This window comes from Taudactylus pleione, unplaced genomic scaffold (assembly GCF_031769625.1).
Source record: "Taudactylus pleione unplaced genomic scaffold, aTauple2 ptg000372l, whole genome shotgun sequence".
NCBI lineage: Eukaryota > Metazoa > Chordata > Amphibia > Anura > Myobatrachidae > Taudactylus > Taudactylus pleione.
The window spans coordinates 11,990,333-12,008,050 of NW_028284773.1; the positions used below are offsets into that span (position 1 = coordinate 11,990,333).

Here is a 17,718-nt window from a genome sequence, read left to right on the forward strand (position 1 = left end):
CAGCAGCACCTGCTAAAATGCACCTGCTCTGCAACGGAGTGCCCCTGGGCATGACTGGAAGATGGTAGAACCTAGACTAGGATACTTGCTATATGTACTACTAATGCTGGAACACAGCCTGGACCGTGACATTGTGGCCCGGGCCGGGGCCACTGCTGCCTCACGTCTAATAGGCTCCCCGGAAAAGGATCGGGCACAGGCTACAAACTAATGTATACAATTTACACACAAAGCGCCCACACACCCATGGCCGGTCACTGCTCCTGTCCTGTGATGACCTCTCAGCGTCTGTACTAATTTCCTAGACAGCGGCAAGAAGGGGTTAATGGCTCCCCTACCTCGCCCTATCCTTTCCCAGCCGAGCCAGCCCAGGCCTCCCTCCTCCCGTGTCCCTGCCCTCCCTCCTGGGTGACTCATCCCACTTCCCTGATGTCCTTATTAACTAGGCGCGCCCTCTAACGCACGGAGCTCCGCCCTTGACGCACGTCCATTGGTCACAAAGCTTGTCCTTTAGCCTGTTGCCATGGTGTGTAGGCGGGTTAGTATTGAGCTCGCTGTGTTGCCGGTCTATAGGGAAAGGGAAGTTGGCCATGTAGAGCGCCACCTAGCGGCCTCCGTTACCTTTCCCCTTCCTCCCGGCTCTATACACACAGTGACCGCGGCCCGCTCCCACCTCCCGCAGCCTCCACAGCTTCAGGCCAGGGACATGAGGGTGACGGTGGACTTTGAGGAGTGCCTGAAGGACTCTCCCCGGTTTCGGTAAGTCGGGGACCCTCCTTTACATTTATCAGAGGGTGGATGAGGAACTCTTGAGGGTGTCTGGCAAAGTCTGTGACCTCGCATTCTGCACCCTGTAGTGCCACAGCAGCTGGCCAGCCGCCTGCAGTATACTGGTCAGTGACTGTGCATGCTGTGGCTGTTCCTGGAGGCTAATATAATAAGCAAGTGTGATCACTAGCAAGAGATCACGGGCTATGGGACTGTGCTATCAATAGGCAGGCAGAGTGTAAGCTCTGTTGGCAAATCACCTCACTGTCTCAAGCACTGTTATGATTGACCCGGTCACTGATGATGTTGGCTGTCCCCTTTTAATAAATACTTTTGTACCTCTTTATATTCTAAACAGATGAAGTTGGCAAAGTTCTTTGACATAACTGATACATACACATCGAAAGCTGTAGTAAAAGAAGCCCCAAAACCTGCTAGTGGAAGACGTTGGTACATAATGATGAAATATTCTGTGTTCTTGTCAGGCATATTACTAAGAGGAGCAACCTTTGCACTCTTTAATACCTTAGAAGTTTGCCTTGACTAAAATGTATATTTCCTATCAGTACTGGCAAAATAAGTATATTATACCCTGAGGGTCTGTTTACATAAGATTCATCTTTCCTCGGTTTTGCATTGTGGTGTCATGAGGCGCCATGCGTGATTGGGCACAGTGGGTAGCAGTTAGAGAAATTAGATGACAAACTCCATTAGAGCAGTGAATGATTAAACATACTCTGTAAAATGCTGCATAATATTTTGGCCTATATAAATAAAGATGAATTAACAGTGAAAGCCGCTTTATGGGAGCGAGTCAGTTATTTTATCGCGCCTGATCTGTCTAATGTGATGGGAGTTCGGGGGGCGATATTCAAGTGGTTTTGGGTGCCCATGCCTTTGCGTGCATGTCACACCTAAATAGACAGGGTCTAAACACGTAAAACTGCTAAACCCATCTAAAGTTCTGGATAGCGTGTCCAAACAGCTGTTTGAATGCCCAAAACCTGGACTTTTTGCACATTTCTGATTGCCACCTCAGGAGGGTGAGAGCAGAAATGTGTCCACCTGCGGCATTCACGCCCGAACGGAACAACAATTGATTTGCTCTGTCGGGCGCCCATTAGTAACTCCTGTAGGCGCAAGCAATTGAATCGCCCCAAATGTGTTCACCTGTAATTGTACCTATAAGTGCTAAAAAATATGGTTACAACTAACAACCGACAAAAGGATGAAAGAGGTTAGGTGTGGCAAGTCACACATAGAGTGTCAAAAACTGCAGGTGATTAAAACAGCCACAAAGCTTCAGGTAGACAGAAAGGGACAATGTTCAGGCTAAGGCAAAGACCAAAAACAGTAATTCAATAAAACCATACCATTAAGGTCAGGAAGCAAATTTATACCCCTTTTCCACTGGCCCAAATACCCAGGTTATTACCATGTCAACCCGGGTAGTGGCTCAGTGGATAAGGCTCTTAGGAAAAAAATCCTGGATTTCATCCCGGGTATCGAGCAGGGTTTTTAGCGGGAAAAACCCCTAGTCAAGCTCAGTGGAAATAGGTTACCCTGTCTTCCAACCCGTGACCCATTTCTAGCACGGTGATTGGGTGGTAGTCGGAAGCTATCTGTGTGACAGCTGTCACAGGGGAGGGAAAGATTACAACCTCCCCGTATGGTCCGGACCGTAGAGGGTTTTTACCCCATCCCCGCTTCGTACAGGGAGGCTGTAATCTCTCCCGACTCGTTGCCACGGTGACAGCTGTGACAGCCCTGGTCGCTGGTCCACTGTGGTCTGGTGTTCAGGGATGAGCAGGTGTTTCTGGCGCTTGGTGATGACATAATCTCCAAGTGCCCGTGCTGCACCCATGTGCAGTGTGAATGGCGCCGACCTGGGATATTCCAGGGATATTCTAGGTCAGAACCGGGATTTTGGTGGAAAGGGGTATACTAATGTGTGCCAGAATATTGCAGGGTCTGGACTTGCATAGGTTCTGTCTTATACAGATGCATGCAACCTTAAGACTGTACAATCACCATACATACTTGATGCAAACCGAAAAAGTCTGCAGTTGGCTACGGAAACTGTTAAGAAGATGACAAACAAATGTATGTGCTTTGCAATATTCATCCTCTCAGGCTAGAACTTTTATTTTTTTAGAACAGAAATTTTTATTTGTGGTTCACCCATTCATCATTACAGAGTTGCTCCCAAAACAGAGAAGGGTAAATCATGAAATATACATTTAATATTCATACCCCTTGCTGCTATTACAACAGTACTCTTTATATAATCCTCTATTAACTTTGAACAGTAAATTAGAGATGTTTTTGAAGCTGGGTCAGGTTAGATGTGGAGCTACAGTATGATGGACAGCAAGCTTGAGGGCTTTACCACAAATTTCAATGTGATTAAAATAGTGCCTCTGGCCTGTCCATGCAGGGACATCTATTTTCTACATTTGAAGGCTTGTTGTTTTTGCAGTGTACTTTCGATCATTGTCCCGTTGAAAGACCTACATTCTCCTCAGTTTGAGCTTTCTAGCTTTAGGATTTGTCTGTAATGCATACTCTTCATTTGCCTTATAATCAGGATTGTCTGTCCTTGCCACTGAAAGCATCCCCATAAAATTGTTTATTACATGCAATATTGTTACATAGTGTATAATTTGCATAATATATACTGTACTTGCTTCTTGGCATTCTGGTCACAAAGTTCCACTTTAGTCCTGTCCGACCACAAGACTTCCTGACACATATCTGCAGGGTCTTCTAAATGGCATTTTGTAAGCTATTTGGCGTATTTATTCCGTGCAGCTGGGGTGCTTCCTTCAAGCTCTACCACAAAGATCCTTTTTGTGGATGTCTCATAGATTGTTGAACATTATCTTCCATTACAGCCACAGATAAGTGCACTTCTTGTTCAGTAAGTGTGTGGTGGTAGGGGTCTGAATTAGGCATTCTGACTGTAGTTTTATGTATCTTACACTTCATACATAGGCCCGTATTCAATTGCCGGCTAAATGTCAGAATCCGCGAAAAAGTATAGTGGATGACGTCATTTCGCCAGGCGGAAAAGTTTCGCCATATTCAATTGCAAAGACTTTTTGCGTACACGTGAAAGTCAATGCAATGTAATAGGCGAAAAAGTTTTGCCTATGAATACCCGGCGGAAAAGAATGCAGAATTGCGATTTTGGGGTGCAAAGGTACGGAAACCACTCTGCACCCTTTGGACATCCCCACAAAGGATAAATGAGTCAAAAAAAAAACCAAAAAAGCACTTTGAAAATGGGGGAGAAAAAGTACAAAGTGGGGGAACAAACGCAAAAACCAGCGAAATAGACTTTTGGGGGTCTGCAAGTATGGGGGAGGTGTTTTTTTTTAATTGCAGGTGTTTGCTGAAGGTGCGTTTTTAGCGCTTATTAAGACTTCACTTGAGCAATTTTTAACCATGCTTGCACCCATTTTCATGTACCCCAAATTTGACAGGACTACTTATTTTCACCAATTAAACCTGCTTAATGCTATTATTCGCCACTTGTGCAAAGACGCTATTTTGGAGCAATTCACAGCACTTAAGGGGTGTCAGGCTGATTTTTCCAATTCTGCCAACACTTTTCGCCTGTTACAGTTTCGCCGGGATGCGTTTTCGCATCCTTTGGAATTGAATACGGCGAATAGCGGGAGCACGCACTAAAAGTTTCCACGGCTAAAACACGCGATGTCGGCGAAAAGTGTGGCATGCGAAAAAGCATTGTGGGTGCGAAACTACTTGAATACGGGCCATAGTGACCTGTACTGAGTTCTGAATGATACCCAATGCCTTTGTAATGGTCTTATACTTTGGGAATTTTGTCTTTTGTTTGAAAACTATCTACTATGCTTTAGGTCCTCAATGAGAGAGTATTGTCTGTAATGATAAAAAAAATACACATCCAGCTGTATTCTCATGTTGTGGTTGTTTGAGGGCATCCCTAGTTTCTGAAACTGCAACCTTTTGGGCAATTCCTTGCATGGATGATACCATTAAAAAACTGCGGAAAATAAACAGCAAAGAAAATGTTAACAGAATGTGAAACATTTTCAAGTTCAAATACAGAGTGTCCCCATGCCTTAACCGTCTCCACTTCACTTCTTATGCTACATATATATTTTTGAAAGTTAGTAATTCTTAATTGTGTGTGTGTGTGTGTGTGTGTGTGTGTGTGTGTGTGTGTGTGTGTGTGTGTGTGTGTGTGTGTGTGTGTGTGATATATATATATTATAATATAATTTTTTTTTTTTTTTTCACAAGTCTTTGAAAGGACATTAATTTCATATTGTGCCTTTCTTTATTCATTTTGTGTGGGAGAAAGTAAATGTTAAAGTGCTAATTGCTTTTGATTTCTATATTTCGGTAAAGACCTTTCTGTGGGAGACTGTTTGTTTACACTTTGAGCAATGAGTGGCCATCTTCCTCCACTAAACAAATGTCTGATAAGAATGTAAAGTGCATCTACGTGCTTTACTGTAAGAATAATGCGATTCCTGTAGCAGGAATTATCAAAGCATGTATAGAAATCCTTTCTGTACATACATTTATGTAAATGTATTAATTTGGATGTCCATTAGGTGCTGTGATATGAAAGAAATGTGGTATTTTTATTAAATCTATTATTCTTCCAGATTGTCCTGTTTGTTCTTTTAGTTTTACATACTGTATTGTAATTTACCATCAGAAACCAAATTGTTAAAGCGATGCTAGACTTTCATTAATATACAGTATCACAGAGCTTTTATCTCTTTGGTGTCCAGACTATTAAGTTGCTGATGTAACATTTTTCATAAACTCTTGGATCTTGTGATCTGGGCGATAATTTGTCCACAAACATTTTATTTTGTCTCAGGTTAACTTCCTTATGTTATGCAGTGCCCTTAGGAGGAAGCATTGAAACTGTGCTTTCACTGTCATCTAATGCAGCAATGACATTAGACTATACCCTATACCAAAAGGCAGTAACTTGTTGATAAAGTTGCAATCTTACAGCATCTTGTGTGTTGGGTTTTTTCTATGTAATTTTTTCTTTCTGATGCTGCCCATCCACTTGGCGATTAAACATAGAGATTGAGCGATAACTACCTCGTTATCTCTCAATCTCTTGGTAATCGCGCACAAATCGGACAGTTTAATGTGAAAAACGACCAGTGATGCGCATGCCCGCTGGTCGTTTTTGCCATCTATCATCGCCAGTACATGCTGGTCAACCTGACGATCATGTCAGGTTGAGCATGTACGGGGATGATGGATGTGCCTACACTGAACGTTCAGTGTAGGCACAACACAGACATAGAAACGACAGCACGATTAAAATGTTGTAATAGTGCTGTCGTTTATATGTCATGTAGTGGATGGGCAGCATTACTCTAAGTAGAGACTGTTTTTTTTTTTTTATTCAAACTGCTATTAATTTACAGTTTGTAATGTGTCATTCGACTGCCATGGCAACCACAGTCACTTGACCTATGCCGTAGTGAGCAGAGATCTTTTGGAATGCTCCTTTTACAAGCACAGCACAATCCTTACACACTGCTCCTTCCTACTCCCATAAGGTACATATGTAAAGAGAAAGGGTCAGACATAGAGATCTGACTAAATAACTCCTCAGGAACTAGCTGAAGGGAAAAGTAAGTCTGTCCTAAAAAGACATTTTGCAAATGGAACACCATTTTCTAGGAGCACATTGGAGATCAATGAGTCCTATTAAATAAGGAAAACCATAAAAAAGGAAAATTGTCAAATATGTTATTCCTGCAGCTGTCATCAGTATCACAGGCATCATAGTCCTTTTCTATATTATGGATTTCCTCAGATTTGCCATTGCAGTGCAATACTATCATGCTTGCATTTGTGTATATGACTTGTAAAGACACATGATAGAGCTGGCTACCGACAACTACAAAAACCTTTTATGTGCCCACTGTTACCATGTGCTATCAGTTGGATCTTTTCCAAGTTCAGGAGTTTATACTGATTGCATCATGTTTATTTTGGAGTAATTCAGAGGAAAGGAAATGGACCGTGATTGGAGAAAAACCTAAGACCTCTTAAGTAACTATTGCAAAATAAATATTTTCTAAGCCTAATGTCAAGCGCTGGAGTATATGGTTAAGGAGACCATCAGACATTTTACTACATTCCAAATCTGATTTGCACTTTTTTGCTGTCTCCATGTGATGCTATGTGCAGGAAGAAATATATCTTCAATCAGCTCTGTTCTTCCTGAATATATGATACATGTGACTGAACACTTTATACTGGACAAAACTGAAACTATGGAGTTTTACATCTTGCTGTCTTCGTTAAAACGGAAGTGAAACTGCATTGTACTGTAAAATATATTTTTACATTTGTACAGGAACTCTAACCTTCTAATTCAGGTAGCCTTATGTATAAATGATGCTGGTAACCTGTCCAAATATGTATGCAAATGTTTCCTAACCTTTTAGGTCTATTATGCATAAGACATTTTATGGTAATAATTTTTATATCTACACCAGATATCCTGAGTAGGACACAGCCCACTTTGTAAAGTGACTTTAAAGAACATTTTCTTACATCTGGCTACAATAATGCTGCTGTTTGAATTGAGGATCTTCTCCCATTGTAGGAACTAGAACTAGGGACTTGAATCATGCTAATGGGTGCTGCCTATGCTCCTCTGGTTGTGCTATTTCATTACCAAAGGAAATGCTGCATACTTAAACAGGGGCTAGTTTAAGGGTTTTGGGTTAAAATGTAGACCACTGTAAAATGAACCTGTTCATGTACACTTAATGGCCACTTTATTAGGAACACATGTACACTTGCCAGCCAATCATGATGCAGTAACTATGCATAAAAGTAGACATCGGTTCAGTTGTTGTTCAGACCAAACACCAGACTGGGGAAGAAATTAGATCTCGGCGACTGGAATGATTGTTGGTGCCAGACGGGATGGGTTGAGCGCTGAACTGCTGATTATCTGTAACTTTCACACAACACTTTAGAGAATTTACAGAGAATAGTGCGCAAAACTAAAAACATCCAGTGAGCAGCTGTTCTGTGGATGAAAATGCCCTGTTGATGAGAGTAGTCAGTGGAGAAAGGACAGACTGGTTCCAACTGACAGGAAGGTGACAGTTGGCCAATAGCCTGCCAGTTGCTGCGAGTTCGCAATACAGAAAAGCATCTCTGAAAGCAGAGCATGTCAAATCTTGTAGTGGATTGGCTACATCAGCAGGAGACCATACCAGGTTCCTCTCCTCTCAGCTGTGAACAGGAAACACGTTATAGTGGAGTGCAGGCTCGCCACAACTAGACAGGTGAAATACATTGCCTGGTCCTATGAATCTTCATTTCTGCTATGACATGCAAATGGTAGCATCAGAATTTGTTGGAAACAACATAAGGGTCTATTTGCTAAACCTTGGATGGAGATAAAGTGAACGGAGATAAAGTACCAACCAATCGGCTCCTAACTGCCACATCACAGGTTGTGTTTGAAAAATGATAGGAGCTGGTTGGCTGGTACTTTATCTCTCTTCACTTAATCTCCATCCAAGGCTTAGTAAACAGACCCCATAATCTATATATCCTTCCTGCCTTATTTCAATGGTTCAGGTTGATGCTGGTGGTGTAATGGTGTGGTGAATGTTTACTTGGTACACATGAAACCCCTTAATACCAGTTGAGTATCATTTAAACGCCACAGCCTACCTGAGTTTTGTTGCTGATTATGTGTATTCTGTTATGGCCACAGTTTACCAATGTTCTATTGGCTTCATCCATAACTCACCATGTCACAAACCACAAACTGTTTCCACGGAATGAGTTCAGTATACTGAAATGGCCTCCACAGACTTCAGGGGTAGAGAGTTCTCATACTCCGAAGGCGATCGCAATGGCAAATATATGCACGCCCGTGAAACGGCATTTTAAATGGTCAGACACACCTATATTTTTATACACCCATTACCACCCCCAAACTCTGACTACGTGTCACTCACTTTGAGGGATTCATATGAATGTGGGTAATCGCAGTGTGGCGCAATAGCACCAAATTGCTAGTTCTGTGAGAATATCGTCATTGTGTCCGTCACTGAATCTGGCCCACTGTGCGTGAAAACCCTGACTTTTTCAGTACTATGCCTTGCCCACAAGATGATGTTGGCTTATGAATTTAGTTTTGAATCGACATGAGTGAAACCTTAATTCAAACAAACAATATGGCTCTTGTAAAACCAGTATGGTCTTTTTTTAGTTCTCCAAAAGTTAGAGGTATTCACAATTGCAACGGGTACATGCCCATTTTGTGCCATCCACAATATAATTGCACACCATTCTATGTTCTTACAGCCCCCAAGTCCATGTTCTCCTACAAAAATGTATTGCCGATCAGCTTGCGTTCTCCCGCAAAAACATTACCCACCAGATCACATGCTCCCACAAAAAAAACATTTACAAAAGCAATAAGCACCTGTCCACATGCTTCAAAAACAATACTACCCAATCTACATGCTCCCTTGAAAAAAGCCTTGCCCACCAGTCCATGTTCTCCCACAAAAGCCTTACTCACCAGCCTATGTGCTTTAGACTAGACCTTGTGGCCCTACAGACAGAACATTCAAAACCCTTCTGTGTGCCCCACAAAAGAAAACATTTGACATTAAAACTTGTGCCACCACACCAGTGTTTCTATGTATAATATTACTGCAGCAAGAGTAATGTTTTTTGCTCCTCTGAAAACCCAAATTTGACTTCGAGTCCAACACGAGCTGCTTTCACTGTGGTAGTAGTAATCGTAGTCCACTATGCTGAAATCTGTATTTTTAAATACTACATGTTGGAACCATTAGTATGGGAGTAGGGGGAGGGGAAAGGCAATCTACTCGGGGGGTTGTCTTGTGTTAGAGCATATGAAAATACGTAATTTAGTAGTAATTCTAATATTATTTTAAATTGACAGCTCAGTTATATTATTTATTTGCGTAGTGCCACTCTATGCCAGCATACGTCAGTGCTTTAAAATTCGGGACAAACACATTAATAAAACACCAACAGTTATTCCCGAGCAGACAAAGAGGTAGGAGACCCTGCTCTCGAACTTACAATCCATAGAAAAACAGGAGTGTGGTACATGATTTTAAGTGCTACAGATTGCATATTGATCCAACCAGATTGTAATCGGAGCTGTTCTTATTTTTGATATATGATCCACTCACACAGCAATGTTGGGTTGGGTGTCGGTAGATTGACTACAATAATACTATATGTAATTTTTGTGTGAGCTATGACAATCTGCTACAATAGCTTAGAGACGATAAGATGGTGGTTTGAGAAATTGATAAACTTGCCTAAAGATGAACATCTTCAGGAAATACTATAATGTCTAAACTTAAAATACCAACAGGGCCTAAGGTCTATGAGTGTGTGAGCCGCAACAAAAAAAAAAGCCTTCTATGCAATTTTGAAAGGTTTATTAATAAATACCAATGCAGTGCCCCCTGTAGTAGTGCCCCTTATGCAATCCCCCCTGTATTAGAGCCCCTAATGCAGTGCCCCTAATGCAGAGCCCCCAGTAATGTCCCTAGTAGTGCCCCCTCCCAGTATAGAACAGACCCCCTCACCTGTGCAGTACTTGCCTTTCTTCACGATGGCCACTGGGCACTGCTGCAGTCCAAGCCGTTATCACTCCCACCGTCCCACGTAGACGCTGCCGCTGACTGGATCTGATTAGATCCAGAGTGGCAGCGCAGGCTCCTCTCATGACTTCATTTGCACGATGCATCACTGGGAACGCTGGCCTCTGAAGCGATCAGAGGCTTCTTTAGTCTCTGATCGCTTCAGAAACCGGCGTTGCCAGTTTTAAATAAAGTAAACACTGGCCGAACGGAGCTCAGTGGCAGGGGTGTGGACCGCATATTATATATATTTGGGCCCACACTGTTGTGCCGCATAATAAGTTTATTCGGGCCGCATGTTTGGCATGCCTGGTCTAGAGGCTAGGGCAGTGGTTCCCAAACTGTGCGCCGTGGCACCCTGGGGTGCTTTGGGACACTTGCAGGGGTGCCTCAGGTTGGTGGTCCAGCACCAAATCATATTTATTTATGGTCAATACAATGTAAATATGTTTACAAACAGAAGCACAAACCTGTCCACCACCACATAACTGAACCTAAGGATGACAGGTAAGCACAATTTCCTTCACTTCACTTTACTAAAAAATGTTCTGAATAACAAACTTTTAGCTTAGGGGTGCCTTGAAAACAATGCTGATAGGGCGCTGTGGTTCAAAAAAGTTTGGGAGCCACTGTCCTAGCCGCTGTAGCATTAGTATATTTTGGCAAATCCTCAGCTATGAAAAGTTGCAGCATTAGTGTACAACTATGAATCGGGCTCTATATCTAATAACGCTAGCAACATGCACAGAGTACTGGGTTTATTTTTTGTTTTGTTTTGTTTTTCCAATTTATGTTCTTCTTTCTAAATCCTACTCTGTTGTTGGGATATGAAGTTGGGTATTTTCTTTTGGCCTACGGGTGTCTTGGAAAACTGATGTGACACTAAGGGTAAAGTCTTATTGCAGGAGTGAGCAAATTCCATAAAGTGATGCAACTTGAAAAAATATCCTGGGAATGGGTACAAGTAAGTGTGGATGAGAGGTACAGAGTGAAGGGGTCAGGTTGCCAAAATAGAACAATGGGCCTGATTCAGAGCCTCTCGCTCTGAATCAGGGCGGGGTTTTGTTTTTTTTCCGGCCTCCAGGCCACTCGCTAAGCGAGTGGCCTGGCGATGGTCGCAGTTATCACGACCATCGGGCTTGCGAGGAGACCCTGTGGTAGGGTCTCACCTCCCGCAAGCCCGAGTGGACTTCCTGCTCTAATAGAGCAGGGAGTCCACTACCGACATCACGAGTGATGTCAGTAGTGCCGCCCACAAACGCCAGGCGTTCCTAAGGGAACACCTGCGTTTGTGCAGCCACCGCCCCTCCCCGCCTACAAAACGGGGCGAGCGGTCAATAAACATCGACAGCCGCCCCGTCTTGTAGCGAGAGCCGTTGCGACGGAGCTGCCGTCGCAGTACGGGTCTCGTGCATGCGCACGCCGGAGGTGGCACATGCGCAGTCGTGGGCCATCGACCCACTTGCGAGCGGGTCTGAATCAGGCCCAATGTCCTGAAATCTAGGAAATCCAGAGAAGTGACTGGTCAACAGTGTCAAATGCAGCGAGTTCAAGGAGAATTAAAAGCTAGCAATGTAATGTTAGATTTTGTAGTGATTAAATCATTGCCCTCTTTAGTATGTGAATCATTGCGAAGGAAAGCCTGGCTCATGGACCAATAGATGGTGTGAGGACAGTAAGGGGTAAATTTACGAAGATGGGAGTTCTATTTAAGAAGTGATGTTTCCCATCACAACCAAGCAAATTCCAGGTGTTTTCTTCTAGAAGGTGCAAGATACAGTCAGGTGCATAAATATTGGGACATTGACAGAATTTTCAGATTTTTGCTTCTATTCACCACCACAATGGCTTTGAAATGAAACAAACAAGATGTGCTTTAACTGCAGACTTTCAGATTTAATTTGAGGGTAATTACATCCAAATCAGGTGAACAGTGTAGGAATTACAACGGTTTCTATATGTGCCTCCCACTTTTTAAGGGGCCAAAAGTAATGGGCCAAACTAAACAATCCTAAATCTAACTTTCACTTTTTAATACTTTGTTGCAAATCCTTTGCAGGCAATTACAGCCTGAAGTTTGGAATGCATAGACATCACTAGACGCTGGGTTTCATCCCTGGTGATGCTCTGCCAGGCCTCTACCGCAAATGTCTTCAGTTCCTGCTTGTTCTTGGGGCATTTTCCCTTCAGTTTTGTCTTCATCAAGTGAAATGCATGCTCAATCGGATTCAGGTCAGGGGATTGACTTGGCCATTGCATAACATTCCACTTTTTAGCCTTAAAAAACTCTTTGGTTGCTTTTGCAGTATGCTTCGGGTCATTGTCCATCTGCACTGTGAAGCGCCGTCCAATGAGTTCTGAAGCATTTGACTGAATATGAACATATAATATTGTCTGAAACACTTCAGAATTCATTCTGCTGCTTTTGTCTGCAGTCACATCATCAATAAATACAAGGGAACCAGTTCCATTGGCAGCCATACATGCCCACGCCATGACACTACCACCACAATGCTTCACTGATGAGGTGGTATGTTTTGGATCATGAGCAGTTCCTTTCCTTCTCCATACTCTTCTCTTCCCATCACTCTGGTACAAGTTGATCTTTGTCTCATCTGTCCATAGGATGTTGTTCCAGAACTGTAATGGCTTTTTTAGATGTTGTTTGGCAAACTCTAATCTGGTCTTCCTGTTTTTGAGGCTCACCAATGGTTTACATCTTGTGGTGATCCCTCTATATTCACTCTTGTGAAGTCTTCTCTTGATTGTTGACTTTGACACATATACACCTACATCCTGGAGAGTGTTCTTGATTTGGCCAACTGTTGTGAAGGGGTTTTTCTTCACAAGGGAAATAATTCTTCTGTCATCCAACACAGTTGTTTTCCGTGGTCTTCCGGGTCTTTTGGTGTTGCTGAGCTCTCCGGTGCATTCTTTCTTTTTCCAGTTGATTTGGCCACACCTAATGTTTTTGCTATCTCTCTGATGGGTTTGTTTTGATTTTTCAGCCTAATGATGGCTTGCTTCACTGATAGTGACAGCTCTTTGAATCTCATATTGAGAGTCAACAGCAACTGATTCCAAATGCAAATGTCACACCTAGAATCAACTCCAGACCTTTTACCTGCTTAATTGATAATGAAATAACGAGGCCCACACCTGTCCATGAAATAGCTTTTGAGTTGATAGTCCCATTACTTTTGGCCCCTTAAAAAGTGGGAGGCACATATAGAAACCGTTGTAATTCCTACACCGTTCACCTGATTTGGATGTAATTACCCTCAAATTAAATCTGAAAGTCTGCAGTTAAAGCACATCTTGTTTGTTTCATTTCAAAGCCATTGTGGTGGTGAATAGAGGCCAAAATATGAAAATTCTGCCAATGTCCCAATATTTATGCACCTGACTGTAAATGAGAAGTCGAATCCAATTGGTTGCTATGGGCAACATCGCTTAAATAGAACTCCCATCTTAGTAAATTTACCCCTAAGGGTGTAAGGTGAGTGTAGCAAGCCTCTCAGGAAGCTTGGAGAGGTATGGGAGTTGAGACCTGAGATCGTAGTCAGAGAGAGAATTTGGTTACGATTTTTATTTCTTCAGAATTGACTAATAACCACATGCTTAAAGAATTGTGGACAGATATTCATGGAGAGGTACTTATTACTAGTATTATATTCATGGAGAGGTACTTATTACTAGTATTAAGACTGGAATGAACAATGGAGACCAAGATTAACTAAGTTGTCCTGAAAGATCAGGTGATAGAGGGCTTGATTCATTTCGGATCGCAGCTGCAATTGCAGTCCCACTGCGAAAATATACTGTTTGCAATCGCATTGCCGTCGCAGCATAACATAAGGATGCCTACTTCGCCTTACATACATCCATAATACTTAGCAAGTCTGCAAAACCATTGGTGTCATCAAGTACTATCCCCCCGTCACCACTCCCAAATGATTACTTCCTGTCAATCTATCTGCAATGGGTCTGTGATCGCAGTCCGAATGCAGTGAGACCTACGCGCACTTCGATGTTGCGTTCTGCTCATGCAATCGGCCGTCTGTGTGCATAATCGCAGTTGCGATCGGTTATGAATCGGGCATAGAATTTTAAAAAAAGAAGAGTTTTTAAGTTTTCGTTTCTCTCTTTGCTCTGGTGCTTCTAGCACACAAATTGCTGAATCTCAGCAGTCTGTTGCATCATCTGAGTGAGCTAGAAGCACCAGAGCAGAGAGTGACACCCCAGGCAGGATAGAAGAACTGCACGGGTTGGGACAGGTGCAGGGTGCTAGAATGAAGACTAGTAAAGTGAAAGGAGATTATGGATAGTCAACTGGTATGTTAAAATACTCCAATATGATAGTTGGGACTGCAGAGGAAAATAAATAAGGAAATCTGGCAAGCAATAGAGTTTATCCAAAGGGACAATACATCACAGCAACAGAGTGAAAGGGTTGAAATCCAGACATTGTGTTCTCTAAAAAATTAGAATACAAGTGATGGAACAGTTAGTAGTTTCTTGAGACAGGTTGAGATTATTACAGGTAAGGAACGAAATTGGTAAAAAGTACATGTGTGTTATTTAGAGAGGGGTGAGTAGTAGACTCGGAAAATGGTGGCTTGAAAGCTATTGTAATAGTAAGTATAGTGTCCTAGAGGGATAGCAAGATGGACGATTTGTTAAACTTAACATGACATGGGTTTGAGAATAATTAATATAAATTTTAAATTTTCGACACTCTTCTGAAACGAAATAACTGGTCAAGTTTGCTACTCTTGAGATGTAAAGGGAATCCAAAATCTCTTGAGTTGGTAGACATATATGTATCTCATAGAAGCAGGTGTGTTGGTAGAGCTACTTTAAGAGTCTTTCTGGCTATAAATGATCCAGCGGTATAATAGTTAAATTCTCATTTCTTTCTCTGATATTGGAGTCGATGGTGTTTCATAAAACTGGAAAGGATTTCCAATACTATAAATAAATGTTTTTTTTTTTGTTTGTTCAGTTGCCTTCTTCATCAGATGGGAAACTTCTAAATGTTTTCAGGAGTAACCGTAGATGATCTGGGATTGTCTTAGTAGAAATGCACATACAATCTGCATTGTAGTCCTCTGTGCTGTCACTGACTGCTCTACTAATGTCTCACTAATAGCGCAGTCACAGATAGACCTTGCAGCAGTACACCGCTCTAAAATTCTGATTGCACTTGAATTTCCACGAAGACAATTCCAGGTCATCCTACTTGCACTCCTGAAACGACATTTAGAAGTATCCTATATGATCAAGCAGGCTGTGGAACACATCATTTATTTACATTATTGGAAACTCTCTACGTTTTTATGATACACTGTTTGTAATTGAACTATTACAGTGTTAGATTATTTAACGTTCCCGCTAGGCTTTTTAGCGGTGCACCACGCCCTGCCCGATTTGCTAAAACAACATGCCGAGTGTTATCTCCACCCGCGGGTGGGAAAAACTGCGGAGCAGGGCTCACCGCCGCTGAATAGATGCCATACACATGGCATCTATTCACAGCAAGGGGAGCGCTTGGGGCAGCCCAGCATGTCTAAGTGCCGGGCATGTCCCCAAGAGTGATGATATGGGGTGCGTCTTAAAGACATGCCCCCTTTCTTGTAGCCACGCCCATTTTAGGATGTGCGAGCTAGCCTGCACTTTCTGCGGTCAGGCACCCTGCTCCACGCCGGACCTAGAGTGAACACTAATTATTTATATCAAGAAAGACTATCTCGCATTTGAGAATGAATGACAATGGTCCTAGGTAAATAAACAAAATAAAATAATTAAAAATAAATTCAGCAAGTTAATTGTCCAGGACAGTAATGCTCAGTACACACTAAGTGATGTGTGTACCCAGCGATGTGACCCCCTCCCCCCTGCCGAGAGCTGACCTATTGAGTGGCCTGTACACACTAGAAGATCTGGTGCCCGATATGTCGGACCCTTTCACATCCTGCAGCATGGGGTCGTCAGCCGCATCATCGGGCCAGCCCTACATGCAGGCTGACCTGACGATGCGACTGCCAACCCCACGGGAGAGCGCACCGGATGACATAGAGTATACACACTGGACAATTTTGAACGATATGTCGTTCCGATGCGTCAGAATCGGCTATATCGTTCCAGAAATCGTCTAGTGTGTACCAAGCTTAAGATGGTAACGCGTTTTCTGGATGAAGCAGATGAAGATTGCTTCATTCATCCATCACTTATTTTGCAGTGTTTGTTCAGCTGTCGTCCATTCCCATCAATTGCACCCCTCTCATCCATAATACACAGATTAATTCTAATTACAAAATATTTTTCCCCATAACATAAATCTGCTACAGAAACCTTGCATTCTTGTTCTATATATCTTCTTTACGTGACATAAATGGTTAAGATAATGCCAGGTGCACTTTATCCATTCTTGCTGTGTGCGTATTTGACCTCATTGCAGATAAGTGAAACTTTGGACTTGCTTGTAATATGTTCTTTGTTACTAAAGGGAAGAGTGAGTTTTAATATTTGATAGTATCTTGGTAAAATGTAAAGGCATGGAACTTCTGAACTCTAGAAAGCTAACCAGGGGTCTGACACGCCCAGCCATTTCTAACTGTTCAATAAATTACATAGGGGGCGATTCAATTAAGCGCGAGGTGAATAGTGTCGGAAAGTTGGTCCCGGAGCTATTCAAATCAGCACGCGGTTTATCAACCTAAGTCGGAGAATGTCATTTCTCACGACTTAATCTGGGTGTTTAGACGCATGAACCGGCATTCTGCGACCGAAGTGTCGGCCGCGAGGCTATCAATCCCACGCTAAGCCGGCAAACTGCCTCTCGACCAGCACTTCAATCGGATTTCTGCTAGCACCTTCAGGAGGATGTGAGAAGAAATCCTTTTAGTCGGACTAACAGGGCACTGAACTGAATACTCCGGGAACTCCGTCTCAGTGCTATCAACAGCGCACTGCATTGAATCGACCCCATAGTAACAATTTTTTTTATTTTGATATTTATACTTTCATGAAGCATTATTACTTTTAATGCCCTGTATTTAAAATTGAAAACATTTTTTTTATAGATTTCCTGTAATGACGTTATGGGTCTCTAACACCCATAGTTAGCATTAACTTATAAAAGTGGAAATAATAATTATATTCCTGATCCTAAGCCTAAGGCCAAGGTACTGATTGATTGAATCTCATGGCCAGTACCTTGCAACAAAAATCAGGCCCAAGTAAGTGTAGAAAA

At 42.4% G+C, this 17,718-nt stretch overlaps 1 protein-coding gene across 3 annotated transcripts in view; it reads left to right on the forward strand.

Moving 5' to 3' along the window:
* Positions 1-531: 531 nt before the first annotated feature.
* The window catches only part of ACAP2 (ArfGAP with coiled-coil, ankyrin repeat and PH domains 2), a 115,039-nt gene continuing 97,852 nt past the window's right edge, over positions 532-17,718 (forward strand). For 2 of the 3 annotated variants that reach the window (XM_088444809.1, XM_088444810.1), the window contains exon 1: positions 533-759. In XM_088444809.1, the coding sequence (XP_088300935.1) occupies positions 707-759 (53 nt within the window). In that variant the 5' untranslated portion in view covers positions 533-706. Of the gene's footprint in view, positions 760-17,718 lie in introns of all 3 variants that reach the window. The other variant, XM_088444811.1, reaches the window with a different exon arrangement.